This window comes from Pelobates fuscus, unplaced genomic scaffold, assembly GCF_036172605.1.
Source record: "Pelobates fuscus isolate aPelFus1 unplaced genomic scaffold, aPelFus1.pri scaffold_58, whole genome shotgun sequence".
Lineage (NCBI taxonomy): Eukaryota > Metazoa > Chordata > Amphibia > Anura > Pelobatidae > Pelobates > Pelobates fuscus.
Window position 1 is genome coordinate 31,169 of NW_026961890.1, and position 16,380 is coordinate 47,548.

At 39.4% G+C, this 16,380-nt stretch overlaps 1 protein-coding gene across 1 annotated transcript in view; it reads left to right on the forward strand.

The window, feature by feature from the left end:
- Positions 1-1,890: 1,890 nt before the first annotated feature.
- Positions 1,891-16,380, forward strand: part of PLOD1 (procollagen-lysine,2-oxoglutarate 5-dioxygenase 1) — a 58,955-nt gene continuing 44,465 nt past the window's right edge. Inside the window, exons 1-7 of the mRNA XM_063440676.1 lie at positions 1,891-2,015; positions 9,993-10,084; positions 11,769-11,881; positions 12,698-12,861; positions 13,660-13,772; positions 14,277-14,340; positions 15,843-15,940. Coding sequence (XP_063296746.1) covers positions 1,934-2,015; positions 9,993-10,084; positions 11,769-11,881; positions 12,698-12,861; positions 13,660-13,772; positions 14,277-14,340; positions 15,843-15,940 — 726 coding nt within the window. The 5' untranslated portion in view covers positions 1,891-1,933. The remainder of the gene's footprint in view (positions 2,016-9,992; positions 10,085-11,768; positions 11,882-12,697; positions 12,862-13,659; positions 13,773-14,276; positions 14,341-15,842; positions 15,941-16,380) is intronic.

Consider the following 16,380-nt stretch of genomic DNA (forward strand, 5'->3'; position numbering starts at 1 on the left):
ATTTAATTTGCTATCACTGTATTTTACCCTGTAACGTTCTACGACACCCTAAAACCTGTACATGGGGGGTACTGTTTTACTCGGGAGACTTCGCTGAACACAAATATTAGTGATTCAAAACAGTAAAACATATCACAGCGATGATATTGTCAGTGAAAGTGACTTTTTTTGCATTTTTCACACACAAACAGCACTTTTATTGATGATATAATTGTTGTGATACATTTTCCAGTTTTGAAACAATAATATTTGTGTTCAGCAAAGTCTCCTGAGTAGAACAGGACCCCCCATGTACAGGTTTTATAGCGTTTTTGAAAGTTACAGGGTCAAATACATGGGTCAAATATTTTTACATTGAAAATGACCAGGTTGGTTACGTTGCCTTTGAGAGCGTATGGTAGCCCAGGAATGAGAATTACCCCCATGATGGCATACCATTTGCAAAAGAATACAACCCAAGGTATTGCAAATGGGGTATGTCCAGTCTTTATTAGTAACCACTTAGTCACAAACACTGGCCAAAATTAGCGTTCAATTTAGTTTTTTACTTTTTTCACACACAAACAAATATGAACGCTAACTTTGGCCAGTGTTTGCGACTAAGTGGCTACTAAAAAAAGTCTGGACATACCCCATATTGAATACCCTGGGTTGTCTACTTTTAAAAAAATATGTACATGTGGGGTGTTATTTAGCAATTTATGACAGATAATAATGTTACAATGTCACTATTGATACATTTTAAAAATGTATGTTTGGAAACCGCAATATCCTACTTGTACTTATAGCCCTATAACATGCAAAAAAATAGCAAAAAGCATGTAAACACTGGGTATTTTTGAACTCAGGACAACATTTTGAATCTATTTAGCAGTATTTTGCATTCGCTTTTGTAGATGAGTAAAAGATTTTTCACATAAAAGTAAAAAAACTTGTATTTTTTTCAATTTTTCATCATATTTTTTCATTTTTTTTAAAATTAAATTACATGAGATTATATAAATAATGGTATGTAAAGAAAGCCCCTTTTGTCCTGAAAAAAATAATATATAATTTGTATGGGAACAGTAAATGAGAGAGCGGAAAATTACAGCTAAACACAAACACCACAAAAGTGTAAAAAGATGCCTGGTCACAAATGTACAACATCGCAAAAACAATCCGGTCCTTAAGGGGTTAATATATCTGGGGGCGGGCCCAGTCTGTGTTTATTATTGCTGGCGCTATATAAATAATAATAATAATAATAATAATATTACTAATTGCAGAGTAATAGATAATACTCCAGCAGCAAATATATCTCCTCACAGATCCATAGGTATGTCCCTTCTCGGTCTCTCTGCTCTGCCCGTGACCACCTCCTGTCCGTTGTCCGCACTCGTACGGCCAACTCGCGCTTGCAGGACTTCTCGCGGGCGGCTCCCTTCCTATGGAATAGCCTGCCTACCGCCATCAGACTCTCCCCTAGTCTTGCATCTTTTAAGAAGTGCCTTAAAACCCATCTCTTTAGGAAAGCTTATGGCCTCCAAGACTAACCCCTACCTCACATACCTGTCTCTTGCCCTCTCCTAAAGGGCAGCCCACCCTATTTGAGTGTAAATTCCTGTCCTAATGTGTTTTACACCCCACCTCCTATAGAATGTAAGCTCGATCGAGCAGGGTCCTCTTCAACCTATTGTTCCTGTAAGTTTATTTGTAATTGTCCTATTTATAGTTAAATCCCCTCTCATAATATTGTAAAGCGCTACGGAATCTGTTGGCGCTATATAAATTGCAATAATAATAATAATAAGCAGCAGGGTTGCCCTCCCAGCCTGTTCCCTCAGTGTGGCAGTGAAGGGGTTACTGGGGAGGAGTCAGTGGGAGGGGGGGGGGCGTGGTCACTGCGTGGCAAGGTTCTAGGTATCCTGTGTGATCCAGTGCTGTTAGTGCTATGGCTGGAATTATCCATCTCCTGCTGCTCCTGGGGCTCCTACCCAGCATGCCCCCAGGGGCCCACTGCTCTGACATAGAGGGTGAGTACTGCAGCCTGGGCATACCCCCCAACTGGCAACCTGTCCTGTTATATAGTAATCCTGTGTATCCCAAAACCTGTCCTGTTATATAGTAATCCTGTGTACCCCCAAACCTGTCCTGTTATATAGTAATCCTGTGTACCCCCCAACTGGCAACCTGTCCTGTTATATAGTAATCCTGTGTACCCCCAAACCTGTCCTGTTATATAGTAATCATGTGTACCCCCCAACTGGCAACCTGTCCTGTTATATATTAATCATGTGTACCCCCCAAACCTGTCCTGTTATAGAGTAATCATGTGTACCCCCCAACTGGCAACCTGTCCTGTTATATATTAATCCTGTGTACCCCCCAAACCTGTCCTGTTATATAGTAATCCTGTGTACCCCAAAACCTGTCCTGTTATATAGTAATCATGTGTACCCCCCAAACCTGTCCTGTTATATAGTAATCCTGTGTACCCCCCAACTGGCAACCTGTCCTGTTATATAGTAATCCTGTGTACCCCAAAACCTGTCCTTTTATATAGTAATCCTGTGTACCCCCCAACTGGCAACCTGTCCTGTTATATATTAATCCTGTGTACCCCCAAACCTGTCCTGTTATATAGTAATCCTGTGTACCCCCCAACTGGCAACCTGTCCTGTTATATAGTAATCCTGTGTACCCCAAAACCTGTCCTGTTATATAGTAATCCTGTGTACCCCAAAACCTGTCCTGTTATATAGTAATCCTGTGTACCCCAAAACCTGTCCTGTTATATAGTAATCCTGTGTACACCCCAACTGGCAACCTGTCCTGTTATATATTAATCCTGTGCACCCCCAAACCTGTCCTGTTATATAGTAATCCTGTGTACCCCCCAACTGGCAACCTGTCCTGTTATATATTAATCCTGTGTACCCCCCAACCTGTCCTGTTATATATCAGATATTAATTCTGTGTACCTTCCCGTATAAGTTACTGTATAGATATCATGCTGTGTACCTCCCCGTATAACTTACTGTATAGATATCACCCTGTGTACCTCCCTGTATAACTTACTGTATAGATATCACCCTGTGTACCTCCCTGTATAACTTACTGTATAGATATCGCCCTGTGTACCTCCCTGTATAACTTACTGTATAGATATCACCCTGTGTACCTCCCTGTATAACTTACTGTATAGATATCACCCTGTGTACCTCCCCGTATACCTTACTGTATAGATATCACCCTGTGTACCTCCCCATATAACTTACTGTATAGATATCGCCCTGTGTACCTCCCTGTATAACTTACTGTATAGATATCGCCCTGTGTACCTCCCTGTATAACTTACTGTATAGATATCACCCTGTGTACCTCCCCATATAACTTACTGTATAGATATCACCCTGTGTACCTCCCTGTATAACTTACTGTATAGATATCACCCTGTGTACCTCCCTGTATAACTTACTGTATAGATATCGCCCTGTGTACCTCCCCATATAACTTACTGTATAGATATCGCCCTGTGTACCTCCCCATATAACTTACTGTATAGATATCACCCTGTGTACCTCCCTGTATAACTTACTGTATAGATATCACCCTGTGTACCTCCCCGTATACCTTACTGTATAGATATCACCCTGTGTACCTCCCTGTATAACTTACTGTATAGATATCGCCCTGTGTACCTCCCCATATAACTTACTGTATAGATATCGCCCTGTGTACCTCCCTGTATAACTTACTGTATAGATATCGCCCTGTGTACCTCCCCGTATAACTTACTGTATAGATATCGCCCTGTGTACCTCCCTGTATAACTTACTGTATAGATATCACCCTGTGTACCTCCCCGTATAACTTACTGTATAGATATCGCCCTGTGTACCTCCCCATATAACTTACTGTATAGATATCGCCCTGTGTACCTCCCCATATAACTTACTGTATAGATATCGCCCTGTGTACCTCCCCATATAACTTACTGTATAGATATCGCCCTGTGTACCTCCTGTATAACTTACTGTATAGATATCACCCTGTGTACCTCCTGTATAACTTACTGTATAGATATCGCCCTGTGTACCTCCCCATATAACTTACTGTATAGATATCACCCTGTGTACCTCCCTGTATAACTTACTGTATAGATATCGCCCTGTGTACCTCCCTGTATAACTTACTGTATAGATATCACCCTGTGTACCTCCTGTATAACTTACTGTATAGATATCGCCCTGTGTACCTCCCCATATAACTTACTGTATAGATATCACCCTGTGTACCTCCCCGTATAACTTACTGTATAGATATCGCCCTGTGTACCTCTCTGTATAACTTACTGTATAGATATCACCCTGTGTACCTCCTGTATAACTTACTGTATAGATATCACCCTGTGTACCTCCCCATATAACTTACTGTATAGATATCACCCTGTGTACCTCCCCATATAACTTACTGTATAGATATCACCCTGTGTACCTCCCTGTATAACTTACTGTATAGATATCGCCCTGTGTACCTCCCCATATAACTTACTGTATAGATATCACCCTGTGTACCTCCCTGTATAACTTACTGTATAGATATCGCCCTGTGTACCTCCCTGTATAACTTACTGTATAGATATCGCCCTGTGTACCTCCCCGTATAACTTACTGTATAGATATCACCCTGTGTACCTCCTCATATAACTTACTGTATAGATATCACCCTGTGTACCTCCCCGTATAACTTACTGTATAGATATCACCCTGTGTACCTCCCCGTATAACTTACTGTATAGATATCACCCTGTGTACCTCCCCGTATAACTTACTGTATAGATATCACCCTGTGTACCTCCCCATATAACTTACTGTATAGATATCACCCTGTGTACCTCCCCATATAACTTACTGTATTGATATCGCCCTGTGTACCTCCCTGTATAACTTACTGTATAGATATCGCCCTGTGTACCTCCCCGTATAACTTACTGTATAGATATCACCCTGTGTACCTCCCCGTATAACTTACTGTATAGATATCACCCTGTGTACCTCCCCGTATAACTTACTGTATAGATATCACCCTGTGTACCTCCCTGTATAACTTACTGTATAGATATCACCCTGTGTACCTCCCCGTATAACTTACTGTATAGATATCGCCCTGTGTACCTCCCCATATAACTTACTGTATAGATATCACCCTGTGTACCTCCCTGTATAACTTACTGTATAGATATCGCCCTGTGTACCTCCCTGTATAACTTACTGTATAGATATCGCCCTGTGTACCTCTCTGTATAACTTACTGTATAGATATCACCCTGTGTACCTCCCCGTATAACTTACTGTATAGATATCACCCTGTGTACCTCCCCGTATAACTTACTGTATAGATATCACCCTGTGTACCTCCCTGTATAACTTACTGCATAGATATCACCCTGTGTACCTCCCCATATAACTTACTGTATAGATATCACCCTGTGTACCTCCCTGTATAACTTACTGTATAGATATCGCCCTGTGTACCTCCCTGTATAACTTACTGTATAGATATCGCCCTGTGTACCTCTCTGTATAACTTACTGTATAGATATCACCCTGTGTACCTCCCCGTATAACTTACTGTATAGATATCACCCTGTGTACCTCCCTGTATAACTTACTGTATAGATATCGCCCTGTGTACCTCCCTGTATAACTTACTGTATAGATATCGCCCTGTGTACCTCTCTGTATAACTTACTGTATAGATATCACCCTGTGTACCTCCCTGTATAACTTACTGTATAGATATCACCCTGTGTACCTCCCTGTATAACTTACTGTATAGATATCACCCTGTGTACCTCCCCGTATAATTTACTGTATAGATATCACCCTGTGTACCTCCCCGTATAATTTACTGTATAGATATCACCCTGTGTACCTCCCCATATAACTTACTGTATAGATATCACCCTGTGTACCTCCCCGTATAACTTACTGTATAGATATCACCCTGTGTACCTCCCTGTATAACTTACTGCATAGATATCACCCTGTGTACCTCCCCATATAACTTACTGTATAGATATCACCCTGTGTACCTCCCCGTATAACTTACTGTATAGATATCGCCCTGTGTACCTCCCTGTATAACTTACTGTATAGATATCACCCTGTGTACCTCCCCGTATAACTTACTGCATAGATATCACCCTGTGTACCTCCCCATATAACTTACTGTATAGATATCACCCTGTGTACCTCCCCGTATAACTTACTGTATAGATATCGCCCTGTGTACCTCCCCATATAACTTACTGTATAGATATCACCCTGTGTACCTCCCCGTATAACTTACTGTATAGATATCACCCTGTGTACCTCCCCGTATAACTTACTGTATAGATATCGCCCTGTGTACCTCCCCATATAACTTACTGTATAGATATCACCCTGTGTACCTCCCTGTATAACTTACTGTATAGATATCGCCCTGTGTACCTCCCCATATCACTTACTGTATAGATATCGCCCTGTGTACCTCCCCATATAACTTACTGTATAGATATCGCCCTGTGTACCTCCCTGTATAACTTACTGTATAGATATCGCCCTGTGTACCTCCCCGTATAACTTACTGTATAGATATCGCCCTGTGTACCTCCCCATATAACTTACTGTATAGATATCACCCTGTGTACCTCCCCGTATAACTTACTGTATAGATATCGCCCTGTGTACCTCCCCATATAACTTACTGTATAGATATCACCCTGTGTACCTCCCCATATAACTTACTGTATAGATATCACCCTGTGTACCTCCCCATATAACTTACTGTATAGATATCACCCTGTGTACCTCCCTGTATAACTTACTGTATAGATATCATGCTGTGTACCTCCCCGTATAACTTACTGTATAGATATCGCCCTGTGTACCTCCCCATATAACTTACTGTATTGATATCACCCTGTGTACCTCCCTGTATAACTTACTGTATAGATATCAACCTGTGTACCTTCCCGTATACCTTACTGTATAGATATCGCCCTGTGTACCTCCCTGTATAACTTACTGTATAGATATCAACCTGTGTACCTTCCCGTATACCTTACTGTATAGATATCGCCCTGTGTACCTCCCTGTATAACTTACTGTATAGATATCGCCCTGTGTACCTCCCTGTATAACTTACTGTATAGATATCACCCTGTGTACCTCCCTGTATAACTTACTGCATAGATATCACCCTGTGTACCTCCCCGTATAACTTACTGTATAGATATCGCCCTGTGTACCTCCCCATATAACTTACTGTATAGATATCGCCCTGTGTACCTCCCTGTATAACTTACTGTATAGATATCGCCCTGTGTACCTCCCCGTATACCTTACTGTATAGATATCGCCCTGTGTACCTCCCTGTATAACTTACTGTATAGATATCGCCCTGTGTACCTCCCTGTATAACTTACTGTATAGATATCACCCTGTGTACCTCCCCATATAACTTACTGTATAGATATCGCCCTGTGTACCTCCCCGTATACCTTACTGTATAGATATCGCCCTGTGTACCTCCCTGTATAACTTACTGTATAGATATCACCCTGTGTACCTCCCCATATAACTTACTGTATAGATATCGCCCTGTGTACCTCCCCGTATACCTTACTGTATAGATATCGCCCTGTGTACCTCCCTGTATAACTTACTGTATAGATATCACCCTGTGTACCTCCCTGTATAACTTACTGTATAGATATCACCCTGTGTACCTCCCCGTATACCTTACTGTATAGATATCGCCCTGTGTACCTCCCCATATAACTTACTGTATAGATATCACCCTGTGTACCTCCCGTATAACTTACTGTATAGATATCACCCTGTGTACCTCCCCGTATACCTTACTGTATAGATATCGCCCTGTGTACCTCCCCATATAACTTACTGTATAGATATCACCCTGTGTACCTCCCTGTATAACTTACTGTATAGATATCGCCCTCTGTACCTCCCTGTATAACTTACTGTATAGATATCACCCTGTGTACCTCCCTGTATAACTTACTGTATAGATATCACCCTGTGTACCTCCCTGTATAACTTACTGTATAGATATCACCCTGTGTACCTCCTGTATAACTTACTGTATAGATATCACCCTGTGTACCTCCCTGTATAACTTACTGTATAGATATCACCCTGTGTACCTCCCCATATAACTTACTGTATAGATATCGCCCTGTGTACCTCCCCGTATACCTTACTGTATAGATATCACCCTGTGTACCTCCCTGTATAACTTACTGTATAGATATCGCCCTCTGTACCTCCCTGTATAACTTACTGTATAGATATCATGCTGTGTACCTCCCTGTATAACTTACTGTATAGATATCACCCTCTGTACCTCCCCATATATGTTATATGGTAAGGTATCATTTCCATTACTGATTTACATTTACATTTTAGGAGCGAGCACTGTAACTGTAAAGCTATATCTAACGTTATATAGCCCTGAATGAATGAATGAATGCAAGTACATGTGTATATTTTGCTGTTCCGCTGTCTGTATGCAGCTAAGCAAAGAATTGTAAGAATAAGGGAATTGTAAAGTGACGGCCATTTTAAGTAACCACCACTACAGCATGTTACGGTGGGCATGGTGCCAGGGGTGGCTGCCAAAGCTTGTACGAATGGTTTGAAACTTGCGTTTTGCACTGATACGCTAAGCCAAACGTTCACACTTCAACATCAGCAATGTCAATTTTGTGCAACTTCTGGTTTTATTTATTGCCTGTAGCATCGCTGGTTCCCAACAGAGCCAGAGACGTATGAAACCAAAATGAACTGTTTTGGTAAAAAAATCATTTTTTTAAAGTATGTATACGTGAATATATAATAATTTATATTGAGACCTCTTTCTCTGATTAATGGAGAAACACACTCTGAATATTAAATCCAACTTGTGTCTATGGAACAAAGAGTCAATTATTATTTAATATTTTTTAATATATTACATGTGAGCTGCAGGAATAATTTTGTGTCTGCGAGATCATGAAGAGCAAACCTGTATTAATAAAAAATTAAAAAACCAGTCCTGCAGAATGAAGGGAAAAAAGAAAAGATAAACAGACAGCCTGTAGACTTTCCTGGGTTAAAAAGTACCCGGATTGTTTGCCAGAAAATGGAACCATTCATGAGGAATACAGTTAGCTAGGAATGTGTCTGTCTGGGGATTCAGACTCCAGAGACATTGGAGGAAGTTTCTAAGGAGTGACCTGGGCTGAGCGTAGACTCTGAATTCATATAATACCCCGTGCAGTGAGACACTTGCCCCTGTTCTTCATAGCTTAACAAGCAAGGCATTAATCAGTCATTTAAATCAGGCTTCCCCAAACTCCGGCCCTCCAGATGTTGCTGAACTACAACTCCCATGATTCTATGAATGAAATAAGCTGAGAATGATGGGAGTTGTAGCAACATCTGGAGGGCCGGAGTTTGGGGAAGCCTGATTTAAATGCTTTAAAGCACTGATTTGCTTTTCCAGATGTTTGACAACTAAACTTCCTAAGATGCTTACCGTCTAGCCCCAAATGCTAATTTATGTATGTCAGCATGGCGACAAAGTACACCTAACATAACCAGCGTTATATCACATGACTATATTACTGAATGTATCTCATATCCATTTATTACACTGTATCCATGTTAACATGCCTGATGCTATGTATCTAATAATATAATGTGTCTATTGATTAATAAAATGGTTTATTATTGAGTTCCAGGCAGCTGATATTTGTATATTTGGACTATCACTGCATATTTGTTTTAACTACAGTACCCAAGATGCTCGGCTAGCCTCCAAGTCTACGCACATGTCTGACATATAGCAATATAAACCTTTGATATATCCCAGTCACTGTCCTCTGTATAATCTCCCATGGCTTAGATTCTTTATTGCCTTTTTATAGAATAACAAAGAACATTTTTTCCCTGCTACAGAAAACCTTTTGATTCTGACTGTAGCCACAGAGGACTCGGATGGCCTGAAGCGATTTCAAAGGTCGGCGCAGTGTTTTAACTACAAAGTGAAGGTGAGTGAATGGGAGATAGTTTGATGATTTCACCCAGTCACCAAACCTAACGCTAGCCTCGAATTTAACATTTATTAGCAACTGTAGAGGAGACCAGGCTAGGCAGGGGGATGGGCGGACCCATTCACAATTACCCTAAACTAATATAAGGTGCAGGCATGTCAGAGCAAATCCCAATCTGGAGCCAGGAATTTTACTCCATACCCAGTAATTATCCAGAGGTAGGTTTTACTTTCTATGTAACTTAGTTGGAATCCAGTGATCGTAGAGTACTGCCTTCTGTGCTTGTTAAAGGCTCACCGTAGAATGCAGTGTAACTTTATCCTTTAATGCAGGAAGTTAGATCATTAAATACAGAAGGAATTCAGCGCTAATTAACAAACAATACGAAGATAGGCTGCAACCCAAACGAAGGAGACCCCTCAGATTCTTCAACAAATGGGAAAATACAGAGAAATGGGGTAGGGCTGCGCCAGCAAAAAATAATAAATAAATTAACGTAAAATAGTCCAAAAGAGTCTCACTAGAGCAACAATGCTTGATGGGATATAGATGGGTAGACTTTTAGTAGAAGTGGGTGCATCCTAGTGTCTCAGGGTATTCGCATATATGGAAAACTAGGAGACGGGGGCAGCCAGTAGTGCAATACGTCTAAAATCCAGAGGGTGAAATAATAGCAGAAGGTAAAGAACTCACATTTAAAAGAGCTATGGCCAGCTCTGGTGTGAAGGGCGTACAGCAGTATAATCCCCGCTTATGGGATATGTGAAGGGAATGCTTCTGTCAACACCGTCTGGTCATCCAAGGCTCCAAAGGGGGATAAAAAGAGGCGACAATAGTGCTCTCAATTGCGTAAAAGTAACTCAAATAATACTCACAGGTATAGAGCAGAAACACTGCTCTATTAGTAAAGCGTTGGTGGTATGATCCCCACCTGGGATTTCTTTAAATGCAGGAACAACAGTAAAAAGCCAGGAAAGTAAAATTAGTAAAAGTGCATAAAAATACAATAAAAAGAGAATTAGCACAGTCATTAACCAAAAACTTTGAATTAATCTAAAATACACAATATAAAATAACCATTACGCGTTTCACCAATAAGGCTTTCTTAAATGGCATTAAAAAAAATTAGATCATGCATTAAATCACACATGCAAAAAAAACCTAGCCTTTTGCTGTTCCCTTGTAAATAAGCAAACAACAAAATGTAAATACACGAACAAATACCTATTTGTAATTTAATCTTTAGATTGTAAGCTCATGGGCAGGGCCTCTACCTTTTTGTATTGGTCTTTTCCCCAATTGTACAGCGCTGCGGAATATGTTGGAACTTTATAAATACCAGTAATAGATAGAAAATGAATAATGTTCACTATTTGCATTGGATTTAATAATGTTCGTGTATAGATTTCTGTACTATGAATTGAGCGCTGGTATTGTTTAACTTTATTTTGCTACTTCCATTAACATAGACTGTGGAAATCTCACATACTGTAAAATGTAAAGGGAGTTCGTTTACGGATATATTTAATGTGTTTAAATATAACGGCTGTTTTGTGAGGGTCCACTGTCTAAGTTTGTACAGAGCACATACACGGGATACAGTGTATTGTAATCATTTCATATTTAATGACAAACAAATAAAATGATCACTGCTCACAATATCTGTGTCGTCTCTCTGCAGGTACTGGGACTCCATGAAGAATGGAGAGGGGAAGGACAGAAAGTGCGGCTCCTAAAATCTGATCTCGATCAATACGCAGACAGAGAAGATCTTATTATTCTGTACACGGACAGGTATTGCTAGAGCAGGCATATCAGAAGTATGTTCCCCATGGAAGAAATCCCTGGGGGGTTTTATTGCATGATCTTTACAGCCTGTTACTGGGGGTTAGAATTCCAAGATGGAAATACAGACACATCTTTAAGTGGTAATTCCAGAGCACTTCTAGTCACGTGAAAATAATCTTAATCTATTTGCATTATTGTTTTAAACAGAATTATGGAAAGAAATGGTCAGGTGTCCACGTCAATATAAAGGATAACTGTTAATGACCTTTCATCAAGTATTGAAAGGGATTTTTAAAATAAAAGAAGTATATGTAATGAAATGACCGGATCCTACAGCCAAATACATGCACCTTCGATCAGACAGAAAACGAACAGTGAGTCTCTATGGTCGTCCCTTTTTCTGTGCTGGGAGCCCAGCAGGGAAGGTCATACAGACTAAGTGTTCATTTTCAAACTCTGTCTGATTCAAGGTGCATGTACATAGCTGAAGGATCTTGGAAAATACTCAATGTAGGGATGAGGTTTAAAAAAATTTTGATATATACTTTAATTTTTAAAAAAAAAACTCTATTTCCTTTAAAAACTTAATGAATGGGTTATTATATTACTTTTAAGGTGACATTTGTCCTTTAAGTCGCACTGAACGTTAGGATGTGTAATGAAATATAATTGTCACTAACTGTTCTGGATATAAGATAGTCGGACATCGAGTGCTTTGAGGTGGGTTATATCCTGTTTGTTTTAGTTACCATGCTTTATGAGATAATGTTTGTTGTTTGTTTGTTTTCCCCTTATAACCTGCATTTATTTTGTTTATTTTAGTTATGACACAATCTTTGCATCGGGCCCTGCAGAACTGATTAAGAAATTTAAGCAAGCCAAGAGTAAAGTGGTTTTCTCGTCAGAAAGCGTGGTTTACCCTGATAGACGTCTTGAGACAAAATATCCCTCGGTCCAGGAGGGCAAACGTTTCCTGGGATCTGGAGGTATGTTTAACCGTTCATTTTGTCAATAAGTGTGTGTGAACACGGAATTATTTATTGATTCTGTTTGTCAGGGACACACTCTGAGCATTCATTTCTTTATTGTGGCTCTGCTGGAAACACCAAAATGTTTGTAAAATACACATTAAGGGAAGTTTATTGTCTTTAAAGCAGAAAAACTATTAAGAAATGGATGTTCTGTTTTGTATATTTGAAGTCCAGATTGGGTTGAGTATCATTGCCTTTCCAACACCTGTCATTTATCCCGAAATCTGTGGTCAGCGGCATCAGATTTGCAGATCTTGTGTTCAGACCAGAAGATGATGTTCTTTTTTTCCTGATTTAGTTTTTATTGCCTTTGGGAGTATTGTGCTTCAAACTGTGTTTTTTTTGCCTTCTTTTGGATCAACAGCATAAAACAAATGTGAGGAAGGCTGAACTTGATGGACGCAAGTCTCTTTTCAGCTACGTAACTATGTAGCTATGTAACTATGAACAAACACATAACTATACACCTGATATTATTTTTCATAAAGCACCGACATTCCGTAGCGCTGTACAATGTGGTGACTAACAGACATGATTGTAACCAGACGAGCTGGACGCACAGGAACAGAGGGCCCTGCTCAGTGAGCTTCAATGCTCGAGCGAGTGGGGTATAGTGATAAAGGCGTTCCTCTTTTTAAATCCACTAAGAAATTACAACAATCAGTTTTTGCTTCTGTATTTTTTTTAAATTTAATTCTTTTAATATTGTGTTTTTACACTATGTACGGGATTTTTCTGTTTTCCCCTCTGCAGCATTTATAGGCACAGCAAATCATCTACACAAACTTTTAGCAGACTGGGACGACGCGGATGACGCCAGCAGCCAGTTATTTTTTTCCAATCTCTTCCTAGATCCAGTGAAACGGGTAAGGATAAAAAAAATACAGCGAGGGTCAAATATGATTCTGGAGCAAATTCTAAAATTGGAGCTGTCACCATGGAAACTATCGGAATGTTGCTACATAAAACGATCTGCAAAACGATAACATACATAGCCAGTCAGGAAAACGGTTGTCCTTTCTATAAACATGTTTTAAGACTTTCTTGTGCATTCAGCAGACGTAGTTCGAAACTGGAAAATTAACATGCCTTAATTAAATATATGAAACTGTCCTTCAAGGAGGTTTAAATGACTTCACAGTGATATTTAGTGAATTGAAACGTGAATTTGGAGAATTCAGGACCAAACAGCGGAGTTAGAAATAATACTCCTATTGATCTCTCTTCCCAGCTTCGCTACTTTGGCCTAAATTTATCACAAGAGTTTTCAAATTCACTGCACGTCCCTGTTTAGTAAATACATCCTTAATGTTAATGCAGAATTTAAATAGCAAGTGATTTATATATTATTTTGTGTTTTTTATATGAAGGAGAAGATTAACATTACACTCGATCACAGATGTCGAATCTTCCAAAATCTCCACGGATCTGTGGGTGAGTACGAAATAGATAAAAGTGGGTTTTAAAGGAACACTATAGGGTCAGGAAAACAAAATGTATTCCTGACCCTAAAGTGTTAAAACCATCATCTGGCCCCCCTAAATCTAGTATCATCTTACCTTCATTTCAGTCTGCTACCTCTGCTCCTGATCTGCCTGCTTGACTGACATCATCAGAAGTGGTAATCTGAGCCAATCCATAGGAAAGCAAAGGAATGGTTAAGACTATCTATGAGCCATATCTGGGGCAGAGCCAGCACAAGCCAAACACAGCCCTGGTCAATCAGCATCTCCTCATAGAGATTCATTGAATCAATGCATCTCTGAGGAAAGTTCAGTGTCTGCATGCAGAGGGTGGAGACACTGAATGTCAGTCACACTGTGCAGCACTGCCCCAGGAATCACCTCTAGTAGCCATCTGGGGAGAGGCCAGTCGAGGTTTCACTAGGATGTAATGTAAACATTGCAATTTATTTGGAAATACAGTGTTTACTGCACAAAGCCTAAAGGGTATGATTATACTTACCAGAACAAATACAATAAGCTGTGTACTATACAATAAGCTGTGTACTATACATTAAGCTGAGTACTATACATTAAGCTGTGTACTATACAATAAGGTGAATACTATACATTAAGCTGAGTACTATACATTAAGCTGAGTACTATACAATAAGCTGTGTACTATACAATAAGCTGTGTACTATACATTAAGCTGTGTACTATACAATAAGCTGTATACTATACATTAAGCTGAGTACTATACATTAAGCTGAGTACTATACAATAAGCTGTGTATTATACATTAAGCTGAGTACTATACAATAAGCTGTGTACTATACAATAAGCTGTGTACTATACATTAAGCTGTGTACTATACAATAAGCTGAGTACTATACAATAAGCTGTGTACTATACAATAAGCTGTATACTATACAATAAGCTGTGTACTATACAATAAGCTGTGTACTATACAATAAGCTGTATACTATACAATAAGCTGTGTACTATACAATAAGCTGTGTACTATACAATAAGCTGAGTACTATACAATAAGCTGTATACTATACAATAAGCTGTGTACTATACAATAAGCTGTGTACTATACAATAAGCTGAGTACTATACAATAAGCTGAGTACTATACAATAAGCTGTGTACTATACAATAAGCTGAGTACTATACATTAAGCTGAATACTATACAATAAGCTGAATACTATACAATAAGCTGTAGTTGTTCTGGTGACTATAGTGTCCCCATAAGTACATGTGTAGATTATAACACATACTATTTGGATGTTACTTCTTTTCATACACCATTTATTATGGTTGACACAATGTTTGCTAGCTGGAAAGGCATTGTGGGTAATGTAGTTTACAGACCCCTGCTTCTTAATGGAATGTCCTGATCAATGTCTTATAACCGGTCAGCGTCCTGTTGATGTATATTATTGGACTTTGCCATTTTTAATCTATGGATATTGCTTTTACTTACAGGGGACGTAGTACTAAAATTTGAAAATGGAAGAGTCCGAGCTAGGAATCTTGCGTATAACACTCTTCCTGTTTTAATCCATGGGAACAAGGCCACCAAGGTTAGTAAATAGCTACAACGTGTCTGATTTCAGATTCCAGCGCTGCGAAATGTGTTAGCGTTTCATAAATCATAATAATTGGGTTCAACATGTTTCTAATGAACTCGTACAGCTGCCAAAAATGGACACACTTCCCTGTCACTTTATTGCATCCATGCTGCATTTCGTGTGTTTGTGTCTCTCTCCATGTGGCAAAAACGTTCATTTGAGATGTCACATTCAGTTAGAGTTGCATTTAAAACCTTATATATTGTTCGTGCGTGAGGCGTGACTGAACTGAAATGTCACTTACGTCACAGTATAGTATATGCAGTATAGTATACGTCACAGTATAGTATATGCAGTATAGTATAGGTCACAGTATAGTATAGGTCACAGTATAGTATATGCAGTATAGTATAGTATACATAGAAACATAGAAACAGAATGGTTCTTATCTG